The 20,671-nt window shown below is 36.7% G+C and overlaps 2 protein-coding genes across 9 annotated transcripts in view; both read right to left on the minus strand.

The window, feature by feature from the left end:
- Positions 1-20,671, minus strand: part of ATF6 (activating transcription factor 6) — a 196,729-nt gene that overhangs the window by 67,715 nt on the left and 108,343 nt on the right. The window lies entirely within an intron of this gene.
- Positions 831-2,141, minus strand: LOC114670012 (proteasome activator complex subunit 3-like). Its single transcript, XM_077939573.1, has 2 exons — positions 2,068-2,141; positions 831-1,869 (listed from the first exon to the last, which is right to left on the minus strand). Exon 2 carries the CDS (start codon positions 1,727-1,729, stop codon positions 1,169-1,171), a length of 561 nt encoding a protein of 186 aa, XP_077795699.1. The 5' UTR covers positions 1,730-1,869; positions 2,068-2,141; the 3' UTR covers positions 831-1,168.

A 20,671-nucleotide genomic window follows, 5' to 3' on the forward strand; every position in this document is an offset into this window, starting at 1 on the left:
TATTCGGCTTCCCATGGATAATTTCAGTTCAAGGTGAGCAGATATTTCTATGTGTTAGCAGTACAGTTTTCTAATGCAGAGAACAGGTATGGTCCAGCACCTATTTCTGTAACTCACTGGGTCCTTTACTTTTTCTCAAAGATCAGTAATTTTTTAAAAATGCCTGATGTCAATGCACTACAGCATTTTCCAGAAATGTTTAAGTGCTGACAGAGGAAATAGAATTCCCTCCTACTCAAATCACAAAAGCTGAAACAGTTCATCTAATCAGTATAAGACATGAATGCTTTCTTGTATATATTTTTAGAGGTAATTAAATGCTCTAGGGGCAGGGAAAAAGCACTGAGTAACAAAATGATCAGATATGTTGCTAAAGCTATTATGAAGCCCCAACCTAAAAGCAGAGTAAAATCCTATTCTAAATATGTAGACATTCTCACAGTCATATAGGCACATTTCCTCCCAGCTACTTGATCTCTATGTTCCATACTCTAATCACAATTCCTGCCTCAGACAAATATTATTTTCACAATTAGGAAACAGAGCCTTAAGAATATTTGGGGGAATGGATGTATCTGTTATCTGAATCAGGGGATATCTGTCAAATGAAATTAAAATATTAGATTGAATTTAAATGCAAATATTTATCCTCTATGAAAGTATGCATATACTATATTGCAACAATGTAAAAACATATATGCATCCTTTAAAATAAGTAAAACACACACAAATAGTAACGATTTTGTTAGGCTAGTAAACTGTAGGTGATTTCTCCTTTTATATTTTTCAAATTTCTGAACATTGAGATAGTACTTTTGAAATTAAAAAGCTTTATTTATTTATTTATTTATTTATTTATTTATTTATTTATTTTTGAGACAGGTTCTCACTCTGTCAGCCAAGCTGGAGTGCAGTGGCATGATCTCAGTTCACTACAACTTCCGCCTCCTGGGTTCAAGCAATTCTCCCACCTCAGCCTCCAAAGCAGCTGGGACTACAGGCACACACCACCACGCCCAGCTAACTTTGATAATTTTTGCTTGAGACAGGGTTTCACCATGTTGGCCAGGCTGTTCTTGAACTGACTTCAAGTGATCTGTCCATCTGCTCACCTTGGCCTCCCAAAGTGCTGGGATTACAGGTATGAGCCACCGCATCTGGCCTGAAATTAAAAATCACTTAAATTGATCACACAGTTATTTATTAATGGTTGAGACTGCGTAGATAGGAGGCCGCTGTGCTCTCCACAGCCCACAGCTGGTCCACAGTGTCTTTCTGGATATCCAGACACCCTGCAGTGGTTGCCGTCCTCCACCTTCGGGATTAGCAGGTGCACCCACATCCGCACTGTGTTGCATTTTTCTTTCAGCAGCTCAGTCTCAGGTTTTACCTGATCAATCAGATCCATTACATGCTGGTTGCTCCGCAGGCGCTGTCCCCCGCTGCCAAGCAGTGCTGGGACCTCGATGGAGAACTGAGTCTGCAGAGGTGGCAGATTTTGGTTGGGCCCATCTCCCACGGTGCCTGGGGTGGCCAGGGGCTCCGGGGTTGGCACCGAATGGATTCTGGACAGGTCTTGCAGCCGGAGCTCCTGAACTTGGCTATTCAGCTCCAAGACCTCCTGAGGAAAGAAGGCGGACACGAGATCCTCGGCCTCCTGGGCGATACAGGCCCGAAACAAATGTACTTTCCCCTGCATGTCCAGCTCTAGCTTCAGCGGAAAAGCCATGGCTTCTAGAGGACTCCAGCTTTGGGGTGGACACGACCTGGGTTATGCATCCCCCTTGGGCGGCTGTGCTCGGGCCTCGCCGCCGCCACAAAACAGACCATTCCAGAAATTATGTCATAGGGTCCCAGAAGCTCGCGTGGCTGGAAAGGAAGTGGTGCAGCAGGAAGTCGCGCCCCTGCCCAACTCCTCCTGACGCCTTCGTCAGGCTGACCTGCGTCCCCGGCCCTATCAAAGCTCTGTGTGATGAGGTTCGAGGCCCAGCCGGTTAGAGGATCGAAGACCACGTTGTTAGGGGAGGCCCAGCTGGATCTAGTTCCTGAGGTTGCCCTTCTACCTACCTGACCGCCTGGCTGGCGGGGCGCCTGACTATGAAAGACAGTTCCAAAGAATGTCGTTTAAGCATTGTGAAGACCTGTTAATGGCAAGGCGGCATACTTACATGGGAGTTCAACAAATCGACAATCCCTAGGTCAAAAATATACAATCTCTTGAAAAGAACCTCACCAAATGGGCTCTCCAGAGCAACGTTCACTTCTGGGAGCCCTAAGTCACAGCTTTACAGGTAACCTGGACCTAATCCTTGCTTTCTCCATAGAAAATCAGAAGTGGTTCATTTCACTGTGGTATTTAAATCAGGTTAGCAAACTTCCGAGATCTTCTATGATTTTTCATATGATTTTTAATTTACATTACAAATGTTAAGTTATATGACTCTTCCTAAACTCATCTTTTTTGGGACAATTAATAAAATCTGAATCTGGGCTCTAGATTAAAGATCAACGTCAAATTACCTGAATCTGACAACTGCATTGTGGTTACAGAGGTGAATACCCTTGTTTCTAGGAAATACTACATTTTTAAGGTATAAAGTGATATAATGTAGTATTTAACCTATTCTCAGATAGTTCACAAAAATAAATTGTATGCGTGTAAAGAAACAGAATGAAGGAAAATGTTAAAAACTGATATATCTGCATAAAGGGTATATGGGAGTTCAGTATTCATGTGACTTTTCTGTAAGTTTGAAATTATTTCAAAACAAAAAGTGAAAAAATTAACTTTTCCCTGAAGGCTTTCAGAATTATAAAGACAAACTCTGTGCTCTTCTAAAATTTCATTCAACTTACTTATATTCGTATTCCTTCCCCTGAAATGTTTTCCTTTTGTGTTTTGTAACACCACAAAATCCATGCTTTTGACTGTTATACTAAAATTATTGATGTTTAAATCAAAAAGATTCTCAAGATGCTATAGTACAATTAGTTCCATATGTAACTGTCACCTCAGACTGTAAACTCCACGACAGGGGCCAAGTCTTGATTTGTTTCCATTGTATCTGGCACAATGCCTGGCATGGAGCAGGTGCTCAATACATGTCTGATGAAATGATCTTCAATTAGTAAGATTTTTGGATAACCATAACTTCCCATGATTTAGAACTCATAAGAGAGTATCAACAAGATAAACATGTTACAGCTTGGGTTCCCCAGCAAGCTGACTCTGAGAGTGTGCTCACAGGAAGTTTATTAGCGATTGTTCTTGTGATAAACACCTGTTGAAGGGAAGCTACAGCAGAGGGGGAAGTTAATTTCAGTTCAATCTCAAAGCCTCAGTGGAAGGTCCTTCAGGGTTGTCTTGAGTTGGGGACAAGGTAATTCCAGAAGAAGTCTGTCTGGCAGCAGGACTTCCAGCTGCTGGGAAATAACCCTTTAGTCCTGAAGTGGAACTTGGGGAATGCGTTATAGCTTCAACTATATACATGTGCCATATTAGGATACCTATACTAACAAGGCAGCAATCTCTGTTCAAGACAAGTATGTTCAGCCCCAATTAGGAGTCGAATTAAAGATGGTATCTATGTTCATATTGCTTCAAGGCTTGTAGGAATGTGATAAAGCATGAGATGGAGAGAATTATACATGGGTGGTACATGAGGGAGGGGATAAGGATGTATATATATGTGGTTGTATATGCGGTGGAGGTATTGGGGAACTACTGGCAAGCTGGATCTCAAGGTATAAGGGAAAGTGTCAGGAAATGAGGCAGGAGAAGTATGGACCAGCTCGTGGAAGCTGGACCCTGTTTGCCATGCTTAAGGAACTTGGAATTAGTAGAAGCCAACCAAGGAATTTAGACAGGGAAAAATACATGATGGATGATATGAAGGATGGAGGTGGATTTGAAGGAGAGACTAAAGGAAGAGAGACTGCTGCCATAATCCAAATGAGGAAGTATGCCTCATTTAAAGCAGTGGTGATGAGGTTGAAGAGACACATCAAGAGAGCTTTATAAAGTAAAATTAACAGTACTTGGTGATAGGTTTGGATGTAGAGAAATGAGAAAAGGTAGAATTCAACTATGTAACTTTTTTTTACCTGGGGAAAGAATTTTTATTTATATTTACGTTAAACCTCCCCCAAGAGGTAAATTAGATATACATTTTTACACACTCATTAGGGGAATTTAGATAAGGCTAATCAAATCTTGACCACAATTTTCCCATATTCTGATCATCTTCATAACTTTGGCTATAAAAGATTACTATGTAATTATTATGGAAATTCCCTTTTATACCCAAAACATCCTCAATGGTATATATGGCTTAACAAATGGTTACTCTATTTTCAAAAAGTAAATATTTCTAGTTGCTCTTTTAAAAAAGCAGGGAAGTTTCTTTCAATGATTAATGCAGCCATTTATATGGAATTATTTTCTTTAGTTGTCTGATGATAGAATATGAAATCCTTTAGGGGATTCAGCTGTTTTTTCTGGTATGATGTAAGAGTTTTATTTATTCATAATGTTTCCTGTTCTTGTTAATGAGAGTAATGGCTGATAGGAAAATAACAGCCCCTAATTTTTCTTCCCTCACAGACCCTCAGCAATCAGCAGTTGTTTTTTAAAAAGTTATTTAATGCACTTGCATGCCTTGATTTGATCCATGAAATTAATACTGAATGCTAACAGGTGTGGAATGTCAGGGACAGCTGTGTAGAGTATAGTGCTGTTCAGGTCAGTTTCTCCTTTCTCCACAGCCCAGCAGGATTCATCATGTACTGGTGCCAATAACTGACACACCACTCTTTTTTTAGGAATACTTACAGATTTATGGGTTGATTTATCCTTTTATATGTCCACCAACTCTGAAACCCTGTGAAGAAGTGATTCTATGGTCCTATGTGTGAATTCCATTTATAGAACTACTCTAAGCAACATATTATATCACAACTATTAGACGTAAAGGTAGCCTTGAGCTACGGATTGGGATTTAATCCTTAGAAATACATATTTTTCACTGATTTCTCTGTCTATAAAAGTTAGGAGAAATATAATTAGTGGGACTACATGTAGATCATCTTAAAACTCTGATGGGTGATAACAATTATCCCCTTTATAAAGTTCTTCATCTCCGGGTTGCAATGGATCTTACATTATCTAGCCCAAGGGCTTTATTTACTACTTATGAACACCTTGTAGAGAGCATGATAAAATGCTTCAGGCCAAGCGCAGTGGCTCAAGCCTGTAATCCCAGCACTTTGGAAGGCCAAGGCAGGTGTATCAGTTGAGGTCAGGGGTTTGAGACCAGCCTGGCCAACATGGTGAAACCCCGTCTCTACTAAAAAAAAAAACAAAACAAAAAAACAAACAAAAAAAACACACACAAAAAAATTAGCCAGGTGTGGTGGCATATGCCTGTAATTCCAGCCACTCGGGAGGCTGAGGCAGGAGAATAGACTGAACCCAGGAGGTAGAGGTTGCAGTGAGCTGAGATCACACCACTGCACTCCAGTATGGCTGACAGAGTGAGACTCCCTCTCGAAAAAAAAAAAGCTTCATTTTACAACGCAGTCAGGTTGACAAATGTATCACTTCCCTTCCTTCATTCTTTCTCCTAGACTGCTGCAACTTAAGGGCACAGAAACAAACAATGCAGAGGTACTTGCTGCAATGTCTCTTTGTCGACTGTAGTTGCCAATTTAGTGTCTCTAGAACTGTCTCCAAACCTAATTTGTGCATGCATGCCTTTAAATGAAGAGGAGTGGCAATACAGGACTGTGGTTAGGTCCATGAAGTTGGCCTAACATGTGGAATCCTAACTTTGCTACTTATTAGCTGTGTGTGACACTGGCTAAGTTATGTAACCTCTCTGTGCTTCATTTTATAGTTGTAAAACTGTAAGTACCCTTATGCACCACGTAATGGTGGGTCTGTCAACAATGGACTGCATGAACTACGGTGGTCCCATAAGATTATAATGGAACATATATAGAAATCTGATACATCACACTTAATGTTGGTGTTGCAGATCAAGTAGGGGAAATGACTGACATTCAGTAATGTGGCTAAGACATTTGGTTTTCCATATGAAAAAATAAATACAAATAAAGATACACATCTAGGTTTGTGTAAGTATACTCTATGCCATTTGTACAATGAAGAAATTACCTGACAATGCATTTCCTAGAATATATCCCCATTGTTAAGTGACACATAACTGTATAAGATGTTTCTAGAATTTAGTTTTTATATGTACTCAATAAGCGTAAGTCAATGCTGGAGAAAATTTCTTCCTTTAACAGGAATTGCAAACAATTACAGAGTTACCTTCCTGAAATGCAAGTCCGATCATATTTCTGTCTTCTACAGGTTAAGAACCAAACTCCTTAAGCATGGCCCACAAATTCCTTCATGATCTGGATCCGCCATTTTTTATTTCCTAGAACTGACTACATTCCAACAATTCCCTCACTCATCCTGTGTGCTTACATATTCACCTCTCTGTCTGAAATGCCACACTGCCTCATCTTCCTCCCACTCTCTAACCTACTCATCCTTCTATAACCAACTCTATTGTCTTCTGAAAAATTTGATACTACCTCCTCCTTCCTTGATGAATTTAGTGCTCTTGGCACAAATAAAATAGTGTAATAATATCTACCTCATAAAGCTGCTAAAAGGATTAAATGAAATAACTTCTATAAAACAGCTAGAACAGTAAATGCTTCAAACATAGTAGTTTTATTTATAATCTCAGTATTCTGCAGGATGTCTCTTTTATAGTTCCTATCTTAGTATGAAATTTTGGATTTACCAGTCACTTTCCTCTACAATAATAAATTCCTTGAGAACAAGGATTTTAGCTTATTTGTCTTCATACAGTCTATGGTAGCACAATGCCTGGTAACAGTAAGTGTTCAATGAACATTTGCTGAATGAATAAACAATGAAGCAAAACAGAATAAAATTTTATCAGACAGAAGCTGACTAGCAAAAGAGATGGGACTTACAAGCAACTTATCTTTTTTCTTTTTTCCCCTGAAAAAAATGTTGGATTACATGATATAAAAACCCATTTTGGAAATCTAACAGGAATCTTCTGGGCTGAACTCTTTAGGGCTTTATACAGGAAAGGTAGGAAATATATTTCTTTTTTCCTCCCATCAATAGCATACAGCTTCACATTCTGCTTTTGACTCTGATAACATGCCAGAATTCTACTAGTTACAGTATTACTTAGTTCTAAAAAACAGGCCTCACTTAAATAACTGGAGTTCATCTGTAGAACAGTAGTTACGCAGTACTACATGTTTGTGCAAAAGGAACATACTGGGGAGTACTAGAGAGGTACACACAAGGAATAAGGGTGATGCTGGCTCTGACTCATGCTCCTACTGTTTATTTATAGCTTCTTATTAATATGGGATTTGTTTTATTTGGCAAAAATACAAGATTTCAACTGACTGAGAGAGGAAGATGTAAGAAAATGCCTAAGCATAAAACTTCTACAGCCGAATAATAATCTGTAGCTCAGTGCTGTATCAACAGGCTCCCCAGGGGATAGTGCAAACTGAAACCACTCCAGAATTACAAATTTCATGAGCTGCAGACTTTACTGCTAAAAGTAAAGTAGTGGTTAACCAAAGATTTTATTCCTCTATAGACACCTCCATTTATAAATGCTAAATTCACTAATTGGAGTTAGATTTTTAGAGTAGTGTAACAAATATTTACGATGAGTTCCTAATTACTTTAAATAATTTTCACCAGCAACAAACAGTAAAAAGCAAATTTAAAAAGGGAAGCCAAAGAATTTATATGCTTCAAATAGAAACATTTCTCAATGTTAATTTAAAATGACTCCCTGCCTTCTTACTCTGATGTTGCTTTTCAACACTTAAACCAATATTTTATTATATACTTATCTGTGTATTTGTTTAGCATCTGTCTCTAGAATGTGGGCTCTGGAAAAGCAAGGGCTTGTTTGCTTTGCTCATTGCTGGAGTCCTTGTAGTGATAACAGCCGGGAACATAATGGTTATTCAGTAAATATCTCGTTGGACTAATGACAGAAAATTATTAAATTTCTTAATCCAATTCTTTGAGGATAATTGCAGTTAGAAGAGCTTTTTCTTTAAAAAAAAAAAAACTATAAAAGTGAGGTAATTATTCAGATAGTCACACTTAGTATGAATAAAGTTGTTTTGGATAATAAAATCAACTCCTAAAAGTTTTGAGGAAGAAAACTCTAAAGTTATTTCACATTTATGTTTTCTCCTAAAGATCAACAAATGCTATTCATTTAAAAAATGTTAGTGTTTTTGTATTTATCACTGCCATTCATATTCTTAAAGCAGAGGTGTTTGTTTCAAAATGAAAGTAAGATTCACATTTTGGTAGATGGAAAATATGCCTTCCCAGCTTTGTATTTTAAAATCAGGTCAACTGCACAAAACTGCAGTAAAATAAAAATAAAACCAATTTAATCTGGACCTTTTTGGTTCTAGTAAGTATTTTACCTAAGGAGACACTATATTCTCCCTAATCTAAGCTGAAAACAAAATTGGTCAAATAATCCTAGGGGGAGAATGGCTTTCAAATAACCAGCAACCACATATGCACAGAAATTCTGTTGACTATTTCTCTTTGCATGATAGAGTATTATACATACATATTTTAATGAAAAATAAGATAAACTTTTAAAAGCTGACCCAAAAGCCTCAGATCTAAGTGAAGTTGCTTCATCAGAATAGACCTGAACTATTTTATAATGTGAATTCAAATTATCTTAATTTCCTTATGTTTTTAACAACCTGTGGATTCCTATTATATATAAAAATGTCACATGACAGGCTTCAACTGAAAATGAGAAACAAGGAATAGCGACGTTATACAATTACATCTATTAACAATTATAGAACTTACGCTGATATAATTTTTTAATCTATATATGTTTTTTATATGTGTGTGTGTGTTTTAATGCTTCTAAAAAAACAATAAAGACTGCTTTTATGCTACACGTGAAAATAATGTTTATTACATCTTGTGAATGAACCCATGACATAGTCATGTGGCTCCTATGTAATATCAATATGAAAAAGTCAGATTAAAGGCTACTTTCTTTACAGTTATCAACTGATGTCACTAAATCCATCCAGATGAATGAGATGTAGTCAATGTGAATAAACCCTAAAAGTAGCTGAAAACCTGGTGTCTGCTGTTACTCAGTTTTCTGACTGTAATCTAAGTCTCTAGTTCTATAGACATCACATGAAATGGGCATTGAATTAGAATCAATACAGGAAATATTTAAAAGAACTCAAAAGTCACTTTTGCTAAAGATTATTAGAAGAGATTATATATACTATTGAGAGAAAGTCTAGCTACCTTTCTGTTTGAAAGAGCTCTTCTTTTCAAGTTTCTGATTCTCTTTCTACAAAATGGAAAAGGGGTAAGTCTAAATTATCTAAGTCTAACCTTCATAAATAAACCCGGTTAGATAATGAATGGTAATGTAATGATACTGTGCAACACTCTTGCAGTTTTAACACTCTTTTGAAACATGCCAATTTTCTGTCTGTTTATGGGTGATAAGGAAGATAATAGCATTAAAATGAATCTTTCTGGGGAGCTGGGGGAAAGAATGATTCTGTTAAATCTAATGAAAACAAACTCCTCTCCCCTTGTCATATCCATTTATGGGTACTGTGCCAGTACTGAACTTATTATTTCATTTAAAACTCTCAACAACCCAGGAAGAGATAACTATTAATATTACTATATTAGAGATAAGGACACTGAAAATGAAAACCGAGACTTGTCTGACTCCAAAGCCTGATTTTCTACAAAAAAAAAAAAAAAAAGGAAAGAAAAAAGCTGTATCAACCTCCACTAAAACTTAATTTCTCCACTAAACTAAAAAGTATGGGTGATTCCACTCACAGCTAAGTGGAAAAACTTTTTTTCTTATTTCTAAATAAGACTGCACAACACTACAGCATAAACTATTCCTGTGCTGTTTTTATATTCTTTAAGCCAATGCATAGAGTATGTATATGTGTATACATGCATAATATATATAATTTTAGAAGATTTACTCTAGAGTCTAATTCTGAAGCTCTTCTTTACCAAATTAAGGAAAACAAACTACTAATAGATTAGCCCAGAAGTAGTAGCTTTTCTTATAAGAGGCTTATTTTTAGTTCTTTGTTCATTTTTCAGTGTATTTCCTATCATTGTGACTATATAGGCACATATTATGTGTTTGTCTCATCTGGTCTCCAGAATTTTGGTTTGGCAATATCTTCTGCTACCCATTACACTTTTGCTATAATTATCTACAGTATATGTTATGTTTCCAAAGAGTATATAAATAACATTTCATTGGTTAAGTATAAAGACTGGAAATTTGAGGTTGAAGTCCAATCATAGGATACTGTTTTAAGAAGTTCCAGCAAAATGTGCAACCTAACAGAGTCAAGGATAACGCAAAGAAAACTGACAGTCTGGTATAACCTATTTAACTTGGCTTTGCTTTAATTCTTCCTTTAAAAGCTATTAGATGAAAACACAGCATTGAATATCATACAATACTGGATATCCACACACACAAAATGAACTTTGATATACACCTTGTACATATACAGAAATTAATTCAAAATGGATCATACTCCTAAATGTAAAACCTAAAATTGTAAGACTTTTAGAAAAAAAAAAAATGAGAAAATATTTGTGACCTTTAGTTAGGCAAATATTTCTTAAAACCACAAAAACACAGTCCATAAAATAAAAAGCTGACATACTGGACTTAATCAAAATTAAGAATTTCTGCCCTTTGAAGAACACTAAAAAGGAAATTTAAATACAAGCAAAAAACTGGGAGAAAATATTTACAAGTCATGTATTTGGTAAGGGACTTGTATGTAGAATACATAAAGAACTCGCAAAGCTTCCAGATTGCTGAACATGAGGAGGTGCCTGGAAGGTAGCCTACTTGGAGAGGCTATGGAAGCTCCACACCCCTTACACATAGCTTGCCCTATGCATCTCTTCCATTGGGCTATTCATCTGTATCCTTTGTTAATCATAATAAGCCAGTAAACATAAACGCTTGCTTTCATGAAGCAAGTTGCCATGTTGTGAGCTGCCGTATTAAGAGGCCCATGTGGCAGGAACTGAGGGGAATCTCCAATTGAGCAAATAACAGAGACCCTCAGTCCGGCATCCCACAAGGAGCTGAATTCTACCAACAATCATGTGAACTTATGAGTGGAACATTCCCCAGTAAAACCTTGAGATGCGACTGCAGCCCTAGCCAAGACTGTGGTTGTTACTTTCAGATGAAACCCTGGAATAGAAGACCCAGCAAATCTATGCCTGGACTCCTGACCCATAGAAACTGTGAGATAATAAATGTGTGTGTTTTAAGCTGCTAAACAAAACAAAACAACACACACACAAAATCCTCAAAATGACATCTCAATCATTAGAAAATAACCCAATAAAAAATGGGGAAAGATTTGAACAGACCCTTCACCAAAGATGATTTATGGATGGCAAATAAGCACATAAAAAGATGGTCAAAATTAATAGTCATTAGTGAAACACAAATTAAAATCACAATGAGTTACCACTACATACCTCTATTAGAATGGCTAAAAATAAAAAGATAGGCTATTTCAAGTGTTGCCAGGGATGTGGAGGCACTGCAACTCTTATTCCCACTGGTGGGAACGTAAAATGGTACAACCACTTGTACCAAAGTAGTTCGGTAGTTTCTTAAAAAGCTAAACATATGCCTACTATATAACCTAGCCATCCCACTCCTAGGTATTTACACAAGAGAAGTGAGTGCATATGTCCCTACAAAGACATGTACACAAATAGTCATGGTCGCTTTGCTTGTAGTAGCGAACAGTAGAAGGTGAATGTATTAGTAAATTGTGCTATGTCCCTACACCAGAATATTAGCAGTAAAGAAATGAACTACTGATACAAGCAACCCATGGATTAATCTCAAAATAATTCTGCTGGAAGGAAAATATATATAAATTAAGATCCCTTTATATACAATTTTTAAAACTATAAACTAATTTGTAGTAACAGAAAGATCAGTTGCCTGGTGAGAGGGCAGGGAAAAATTACAAAGGGGCATGAGAAACAAAACTTTTGGGACTGATGGGGATGCTGATGATTTTGAGGATGGTGATGATTTCACCTATATAAGTATATACATATATATACACACACACATACATATCAAACATAAAATGTGGAGTTAAATATGTGCAGTTTATCATATGTCAATTATACCTCAATAAAGCTATTAAAAAATGAATCTTCACCTTAAAAGAACACACATGACATTGCATAGCACATAAAATTTCACTATCAATTTTAATTTTGAAACTATGTTAAATAATAAATCTTTGTTTCATATAACAGAAAATTAGATTCAAACCAGCCACTCAAGACAGAAATCTGAACACAAGGATTTTATTCCTGTATACAGACAATTAGTCTTCCAAGTGGTATAGTTCCCTGATTGCTATAAAGGGCAGCTCCTCAGAAAGTAGTAAGGTCAGATACCCAAGATAAGCACTAAATGTTCAAATATTCCTGAATGTAGCAGCACAAAATTGAAGTTTATTTATTTTAAAAATGATAAATGACATGCCAAATAAAAACAAAATGGTATTATTAAGTTGCATCTACAAATTCTTATAAAATTTCTAGCTACCAATAGCTAGAACTGAAGAAAGGTGTTAGGGAAGAGAAGAGGGTGAGGAAAGAGAGGGATGATACTTTTCTTCACAGCATTTCAAAGTGTTTAAAAAAAAAAAAAAAAGAAATTTCAAAGATGCCTGATGATGTCAGCAGAAATAAAAGCTGCTGCATAAAGATATAATAATACAGTGTGACTATCATACCTTCTAAGATATTTTTATCCCCTGGAGCTATTATGCAATAGCTTTAAGTAAGGTATTTGCAGAGCAGGCAGGTCTTAGCTTAGCTGTTAGGTCTCCATGAAGACCTCCTTGCATAGGACAGCCCCTCCAAGATTGGTTAATGTGTGCTCTTTCGACACCCTATACTTACCTTGTTCATCACAACCATCATACCATATTGTAATTAACTATATGTCTTTCATTCGTTAGATTACAAACTCCCTGAGTACAAGGGCTGTGTCTTTATTAATCAACTGTAACTCTACACCTGGCATTTCATTGCAGAGATTTGACTTTAAAGCATACTGCACATTGACACCCCACCAAGGCCTCACAATCCAAATGTCTATGGTAGGCTCACTATCCCATTGACCAAGACAACTACTTCATACTTGTGCCTCTCTGCTTAAATCTCCTATACCTCCTCCAATATCCTTACTTTCAGCTGATGACATCAGTTGAGATGTCCTTCACTGGGAAAACAGAAACTGTTAGAAGTGTCTTCTCTTTATCTTCCTGGAACCTAAGGTCCTATCTATGAACTCATCATGCCTCTACCATGATGTCCTGCCTTACTAGCAAAGGGCCATCCTTCCACCTGTTATGTGAATTCCACCCTTTTGCCCCTTCTCAAGGACTTCACTTCTCTTTTAACATTGCTTTCTTCCTATCTATGGTTTCACTCCTTTAAAATATATAATTGATATCTAGAGTTTGAAAATAAGACAAAACCCTACCTTTTCTCTATTTTCTTTTATAGGCAAACATTTTTAAATAACTATGCTGTTCTCACATCCTTACTAATTAATCCATCTTTAACTTTCATGTCATCACTAAAAGGCTCTTGTCAAGTATATCAGTGACTTTCATGTTGACATATCCAGTGAAAACTAATCCTTCATCTTATCTAATGTCTCACCAGTATTCAAGAATAAACCACTCCTTCCCTCTTCAGAAGTCTCTTCTCTTGGTTTTCTCCCTATTTGCTGACTGCTCTTATTTAGTCTCCTTTGCTGCTCTCATCCTTCTCCAATTCAAAATCTAATTTGGTCCTGAACCCTCCTCTTTCTATATATTCTCTTCCTTGATGATTCCATTATTCCCATGTAAATCCATGAGATAATGTATATAAGCTGACCAGGCGCGGTGGCTCATGCCTGTAATCACAACACTCTGGGAGGGGAGGCAGAGGTGGGTGGATCACTTAAGGTTGGGAGTTCGAGACCAGCCTGGCCAACATAGTGAAACTCTATCTCTACTAAAAAATACAAAACTTAGTCAGGTGTTGTAATCCCAGCTTCTCAGGAGGCTGAGGCAGGAGGATCATTTGAACCCAGGAGGCAGAGGTTGCAGTGGGCTGAGATCACACCATTGCACTCCAGCCTGGGAGATGGAATGAGACTCTACTTCTAAATAAATAAATAAATGTGTATAAGCTAACAATTCTTAATTCCTCCTCTTAGCTCAGATCTATCCTCTCTTGAGTCCCAGATTCACAGAGTCAATTGCACACATTCCTTTGAATGTCTCACAGATATTTCAAATTTAAATGTATCCAAAAATAACTCCCCACATTTATACCAAACATATTACCTTGCCCTCCAAATATTTTTATCTTAGTAAATGGTAGTCCTTTCTACCTAGTAATTCAAGACAGAAATCTGAACACATCTAATATATCTCCAATTCTCACTAAATCTATCCACAAAATGTATTTAGAATCCATTAATCACTTCACTGCCATCATTTTGCCAGAGCTACTGAAAAAGCCTTCTAATTGGTATCTCTGCTCTCTCTGCTTCTACTATTAATATATCTCGCTCAAATGCATTGTCCATGTAGCAGTGAACATCTTCTACGAACTAAATCATTCATGTTATTCTGCTGCTTAAATCCCTTCGCTGGCCCTGAGAATAAAACCGGAACTACTTACTACAGCTCATAAGGCTTTGTAGATCTAGCCCCTTCCAATCTCCCAAACCTCGTTTTCATTATTCATCCCGCATCCCATTCACTAGTCTTCTGTCACATTGGTTTTCTTTCAGTGCCTCAAATAAACCTCTTTCCTGTCTTACTTAACTGCCTTTATATGCCCTTTCCTCTGCCTGGAATCCTTGAATTCCCCCTGTGTTTGAGATATCAGCTAAATGTCACTGTCTCAGGAGAGCATCCTTGTTATTCTCTGAGTCCATTGTGTGTTTTCATGATAATACTTATTATACCTGTCAATTATTTTGCTACTTTATCTGGTTAGCAACAACTAAACCATTAAGTTCCCTGAGCACAGAGACTATGTATTATTTATCACTGGAATCCATGCTCCTTGCATATCCTCAGAATACTCAGTACATACTTTCTGAAAAAGTATTTTCTGAGTGCATGAAAAACTAAACCTTAAGAGAAACAAGCCTCCTATGATCTAGTAGTAGAATAATGGAGAAAGTTATGAAACACATTATTATGGAGCTCAGTTATATGGACTCCACTACTAAAACTTCTATCTAAATACAACAAAGAGGAATGAATACTTTGTTTTGTTCTATAATATTATTTTTTAAAGTTTTTTGAAAAGTTTTCTAAATTTTTAATCTAAAACTTCTTAAATTTTAATATTTCATATAAAAATCTATTACATACTTTTCTTATATTTAAGAATGAATTGTTGGCTTAAAAGATGGGAGATTAGAAAACTTGCCTCCTTCAAGACAGGAATGCCCTCTCTCACCACTCCTGTTCAACATAGTGTTGAAAGTTCTGGCCAGGGCAATCAGGCAGGAGAAAGAAATAAAGGGTATTCAATTAGGAAAAGAGGAAGTCAAATTGTCCTTGTTTGCAGATGACATGATTGTATATTTAGAAAACCCCGTCGTCTCAACCCAAAATCGCCCTAAGCTGATAAGCAACTTCAGCAAAGTCTCGGGATACAAAATCAATGTGCAAAAATCACAAGCATTCCTATACACCAATAACAAACAGAGAGCCAAATCATGAGTGAACTCCTATTCACAATTGCTTCAAAGAGAATAAAATACCTAGGAATTCAACTTACAAGGGATGTGAAAGACCACTTCAAGGAGAACTATAAACCACTGCTCAATGAAATAAAAGAAGACACAAACAAATGGAAGAACATTCCATGCCCATGGATAGGAAGAATCAATATCGTAAAAATGGCCATACTGCCCAAGGTAATTTGTAGATTCAATGCCATCCCCATCAAGCTACCAATGACTTTCTTCACAGAATTGGAAAAAACTACTTTAAAGTTCATATGGAACCAAAAAAGAGCCTGCATTGCCAAGTCAATCCTAAGCCAAAAGAACAAAGCTGGAGGCATCACACTACCTGACTTCAAACTATACTACAAGGCTACAGTAACCAAAACAGCATGGTACTGGTACCAAAACAGATATAGTGACCAATGGAACAGAACAGAGCCCTCAGAAATAATACCACATATCTACAACCGTCTGATCTTTGACAAACCTGACAAAAACAATAAATGGGGAAAGGATTCCCTATTTAATAAATGGTGCTGGAAAACTGGCTAGCCCTATGTAGAAAGCTGAAACTGGATCCCTTCCTTACACCTTATACAAAAATTAATTCAAGAGGGATTAGAGACTTAAATGTTAGACTTAAAACCATAAAAACCCTAAAAGAAAACCTAGGCAATACCACTCAGGACACAGGCATGGGCAAGGACTTCATGTGTAAAACCCCAAAAGCAATGGCAACAAAAGCCAAAATTGACAAATAGGATCTAATTAAAAAAAGAGCTTCTGCACAGCAAAAGAAACTACCATCAGAGTGAACAGGCAACCTACAGAATGGGAGAAATTTTTTACAATCTACCCATCTGACAAAGGGATAATATCCAGAATCTACAAAGAACTTAAACAAATTTACAAGAAAAAATCAACCCCATCAAAAAGTGGGCATAGGATATGAACAGGCACTTCTCAAAAGAAGACATTTATGCAGCCAACAGACACATGACAAAATGCTCATCATCACTCACCATCAGAGAAATGCAAATCAAAACCACAACGAGATACCATCTCATACCAGTTAGAATGGCGATCAGTAAAGAGTCAGGAAACAACAGGTGCTGGAGAGGATGTGGAGAAATAGGAACACGTTTACACTGTTGTGACTATAAACTAGCTCAACCACTGTGGAAGACAGTGTCGCAATTCCTCAAGGATCTAGCACTAGAAATACCATTTGACCCAGCCATCCCATTACTGGGTATATACCCAAAGGATTATAAATCATGCTGCTATAAAGACACATGCACACATATGTTTATTGTGGCACTATTCACAACAGCAAAGACTTGGAACCAACCCAAATGTCCATCAATGACAGACTGGATTAAGAAAATGTGGCACATATACACCATAGAATACTATGCAGCCATAAAAAAGGATGAGTTCGTGTCCTTTGTAGGGACACAGATGAAGCTGGAAACCATCATTCTCAGCAAACTATCGCAAGAACAGAAAACCAAACACCACGTGTTCTCACTTATAGGCGGGAACTGAACAATGAGAACACTTGGACACAGGAAGGGGAACATCACACACCCAGGCCTGTTGTGGGGTGGGAAGAAGGGGGAGGGATAGCATTAGGAGATATACCTAACGTAAATGACGAATTAATGGGTGCAGCACACTAACATGGCACATGTATACATATGTAACAAACCTGCACGTTGTGCACATGTACCCTAGAACTTAAAGTATAATAAAAAAGAAAAAAGAAAAAGAAAACTTGCCTCCTTAACCCGCAACTATAATGTCTACATATAAGATACAGAAAAAGACAAAACTGATATATTTGAGAATTTTATGACTCATGGAAAGGTGGAATCTAGCAAAGAAACTAGTTGAAATTGTTAATAAAAAATGACCATATGTTGAAAGTCATCTTTCTCTTGTTTCAGAGGTATGAATAATCTATCTTCTTATCTCTTATGCAACAAAATCTTTCAAATACTATAATGGTGCCAATTAAGTTGTGATGTCATTCTGAGACCAATCATGTAGACAAAGAAAAAGGAACTGGATATTTTAAACACACATGTGATGAATCCTCTAAAAAAAAATTGTTACAGCTTTTCATACTGGAAATGAAAAGACCATGGAAGTATCCTACACTGTAAGTTATTAATATAGCTTAATGACTGAAAAAGTACATATAATAGCTGAGAGACTAATAAAATTATGGATAATCGACCTTGCTCAATGTCTGCTGAAAAGTCAGTATAAGATATCATGGCACTTTCCAACCATACGTTAATTCATCAAATTACACTTAGGTGCAAACATGAAGGCTGAGTTAGTATCTCAACTACAGAATTGTGCTTTTGTTTTACAAGTGGAAGAATCTATAGACTTTATGTTTTGCTTATATTTATTCAGTATGAGCCCCAAGTAATCAACAACAAAGACCTTTTATAGGAATGCTTGGCAACAAACACTAACAGTACTGAAATATTCGGTGTTGAATAACTTTCCTAAATCTCATCATTTATTTTGAAACAACTGTGTTGATACCAATGACGCAAAAGCAATGATGGTGTCCTAGCATGAATTAAGACAGCAGCACCAAACTGTATTATACAGTTCATCATATTACTGCCCTATGGTCATATACATGCACATACCATACACAGTCAATTTCATTGAAGGAAGTCTTTGATGAAGCAATAAAAGTTATTAATTTATGAAATCTTGACCCTTAAGTAGCTGTCTTTTAATATTCTGTATGACAAAATGGGAAATACACACAAAACATTTCTGCCGCATATCAAAGTACAATTGTTGTCTAGAGGAAAACCACTTGTGTAACTGAGTTGTGAGCTGCACTAGCTACTTTCTTCATGGAACACCACTTTTACTTGAAAGACTGACTGATAAACTATAGTTGTTTAGCCTTGTGTATCTGATAGATATGTCTTGAAAATAAATTAAGTGAATCTACCACTTCAAGGAAAACTGACATATTTTTTAACAATGATAAAATTTGAACCTTTGAGTGAAAACTAGAATTTTGGAAAACTTATATCTGCCACCATGAACTGCTCATAATACTTAATGACTTTTCTGATAAGATTTGTGATAGTATTAAAGAATGTGACATTTTAATATATAATAAAATGTGTCAACATTTGGAAGACCTGCATAACTCAGTGAACCAGTATCTTCAAATGGCCAATGTATAATGTAACAAAACCTTGCATAGGTAAAAGATTCATTCAAAGTGCAAGATCAACCAATGGATTTTAATTTCAGATAACTAAAAGTTCATAGATTTGGCTTCCATGTTGCAACTAACCTTTAAGAAACTACCTCTTGTTGCATTTTGGTGTAGCATCAAAGAATACCCACAATTATCTGAAAGGCTTTTAAAACAGTCCTTCCTTTCCAACTATATCTCTGTGTGAGGCTGGATTTTCTTCATATATTTTGACCAAAAAGAACAGATATAAGAATCTAGCTGGTTTCTACTAAGCCAATCATTAAAGAGGTTTTTCTTAATGTTAAAAAAAAAAAAACGCGGTGGCTCAAGCCTGTAATCCCAGCACTTTGGGAGGCCGAGACGGGTGGATCACAAGGTCAGGAGATTGACACCATCCTGGCTAACACGGTGAAACCCCATCTCTACTAAAAAATACAAAAAACTAGCCGGGCGAGGTGACAGGTTCCTGTAGTCCCAGCTACTCGGGAGGCTGAGGCAGGAGAATGGTGTGAACCCGGCAGGCGGAGCTTGCAGTGAGCTGAGATTCGGCCACTGCACTCCAGCCTGGGCGACAGAGCAAGACTCCATCTCAAAAAAAAAAAAAAAAAAAATGCTACTCTTCTCATTTTCTTTGAAAACATAAAGGAATTTGGAAACCAAAAAGTTTGAGAACCACTGATTTAAGGATCTCCACTCTCTTATCGCTCAGTTTGGTTTTGCACCTGATGGCAAAATAGAAGCCTGAAAGGTTAGGGTCAAATATATAGAAAACAAGGGAATGGATAGATAGACGGATAAGCAAACATACCTACATACATCAGAAAATGTCTGCCTACATGGCTGTGGCTTAGATTATCCTCATTCCAAAGTCAAAGAAAAATTATTATTTTTACTGTATATCATTCTCTCTAGTTCACATTGTTCATACCTCTACTAGAATAGATATTCAAAAGCTGCTAATTCAAAGCACATTTTGGGGGTAGAATTCAACTAACCTCTTTAAGGAACTTCAAAGTAAGTATGTGACACTGACCCTCTCCAAGACAGACTCATTTGTAACAGAATAAAAGTTATTGAACTTCTATTCAATAAAAAATGGAATCAGAAAAGAAATAGCTGTAAAATGTAAACTGAGTAACAGTTTACATGTAACTGTTAACTATTACATGTAAACTGTTTATTCTGTATGATATATTTTAGTTTAATTTTTCAAGATTTATTTTAAGGCAAATTATAATCAGACAGAGACGACTCCAAATAAATTATTCAAAAGATAGTTTATGTCAGATTTAGCAATTTGACAAGCTTATCTTAAATTCACTCCATACATGAAATAAGCACTCTGCAGGGGACAGTCTCATCTTTCTAGGACATCACAGACACATTATAGACAGGCATGTTATACATAAGGAGCTTATTCAGTCTGGGGCTTATTCATTCCAGAGGTTAAAATGATAGCACAATCTGTTTA

This window comes from Macaca mulatta, chromosome 1 (assembly GCF_049350105.2).
Source record: "Macaca mulatta isolate MMU2019108-1 chromosome 1, T2T-MMU8v2.0, whole genome shotgun sequence".
Taxonomy (NCBI): domain Eukaryota; kingdom Metazoa; phylum Chordata; class Mammalia; order Primates; family Cercopithecidae; genus Macaca; species Macaca mulatta.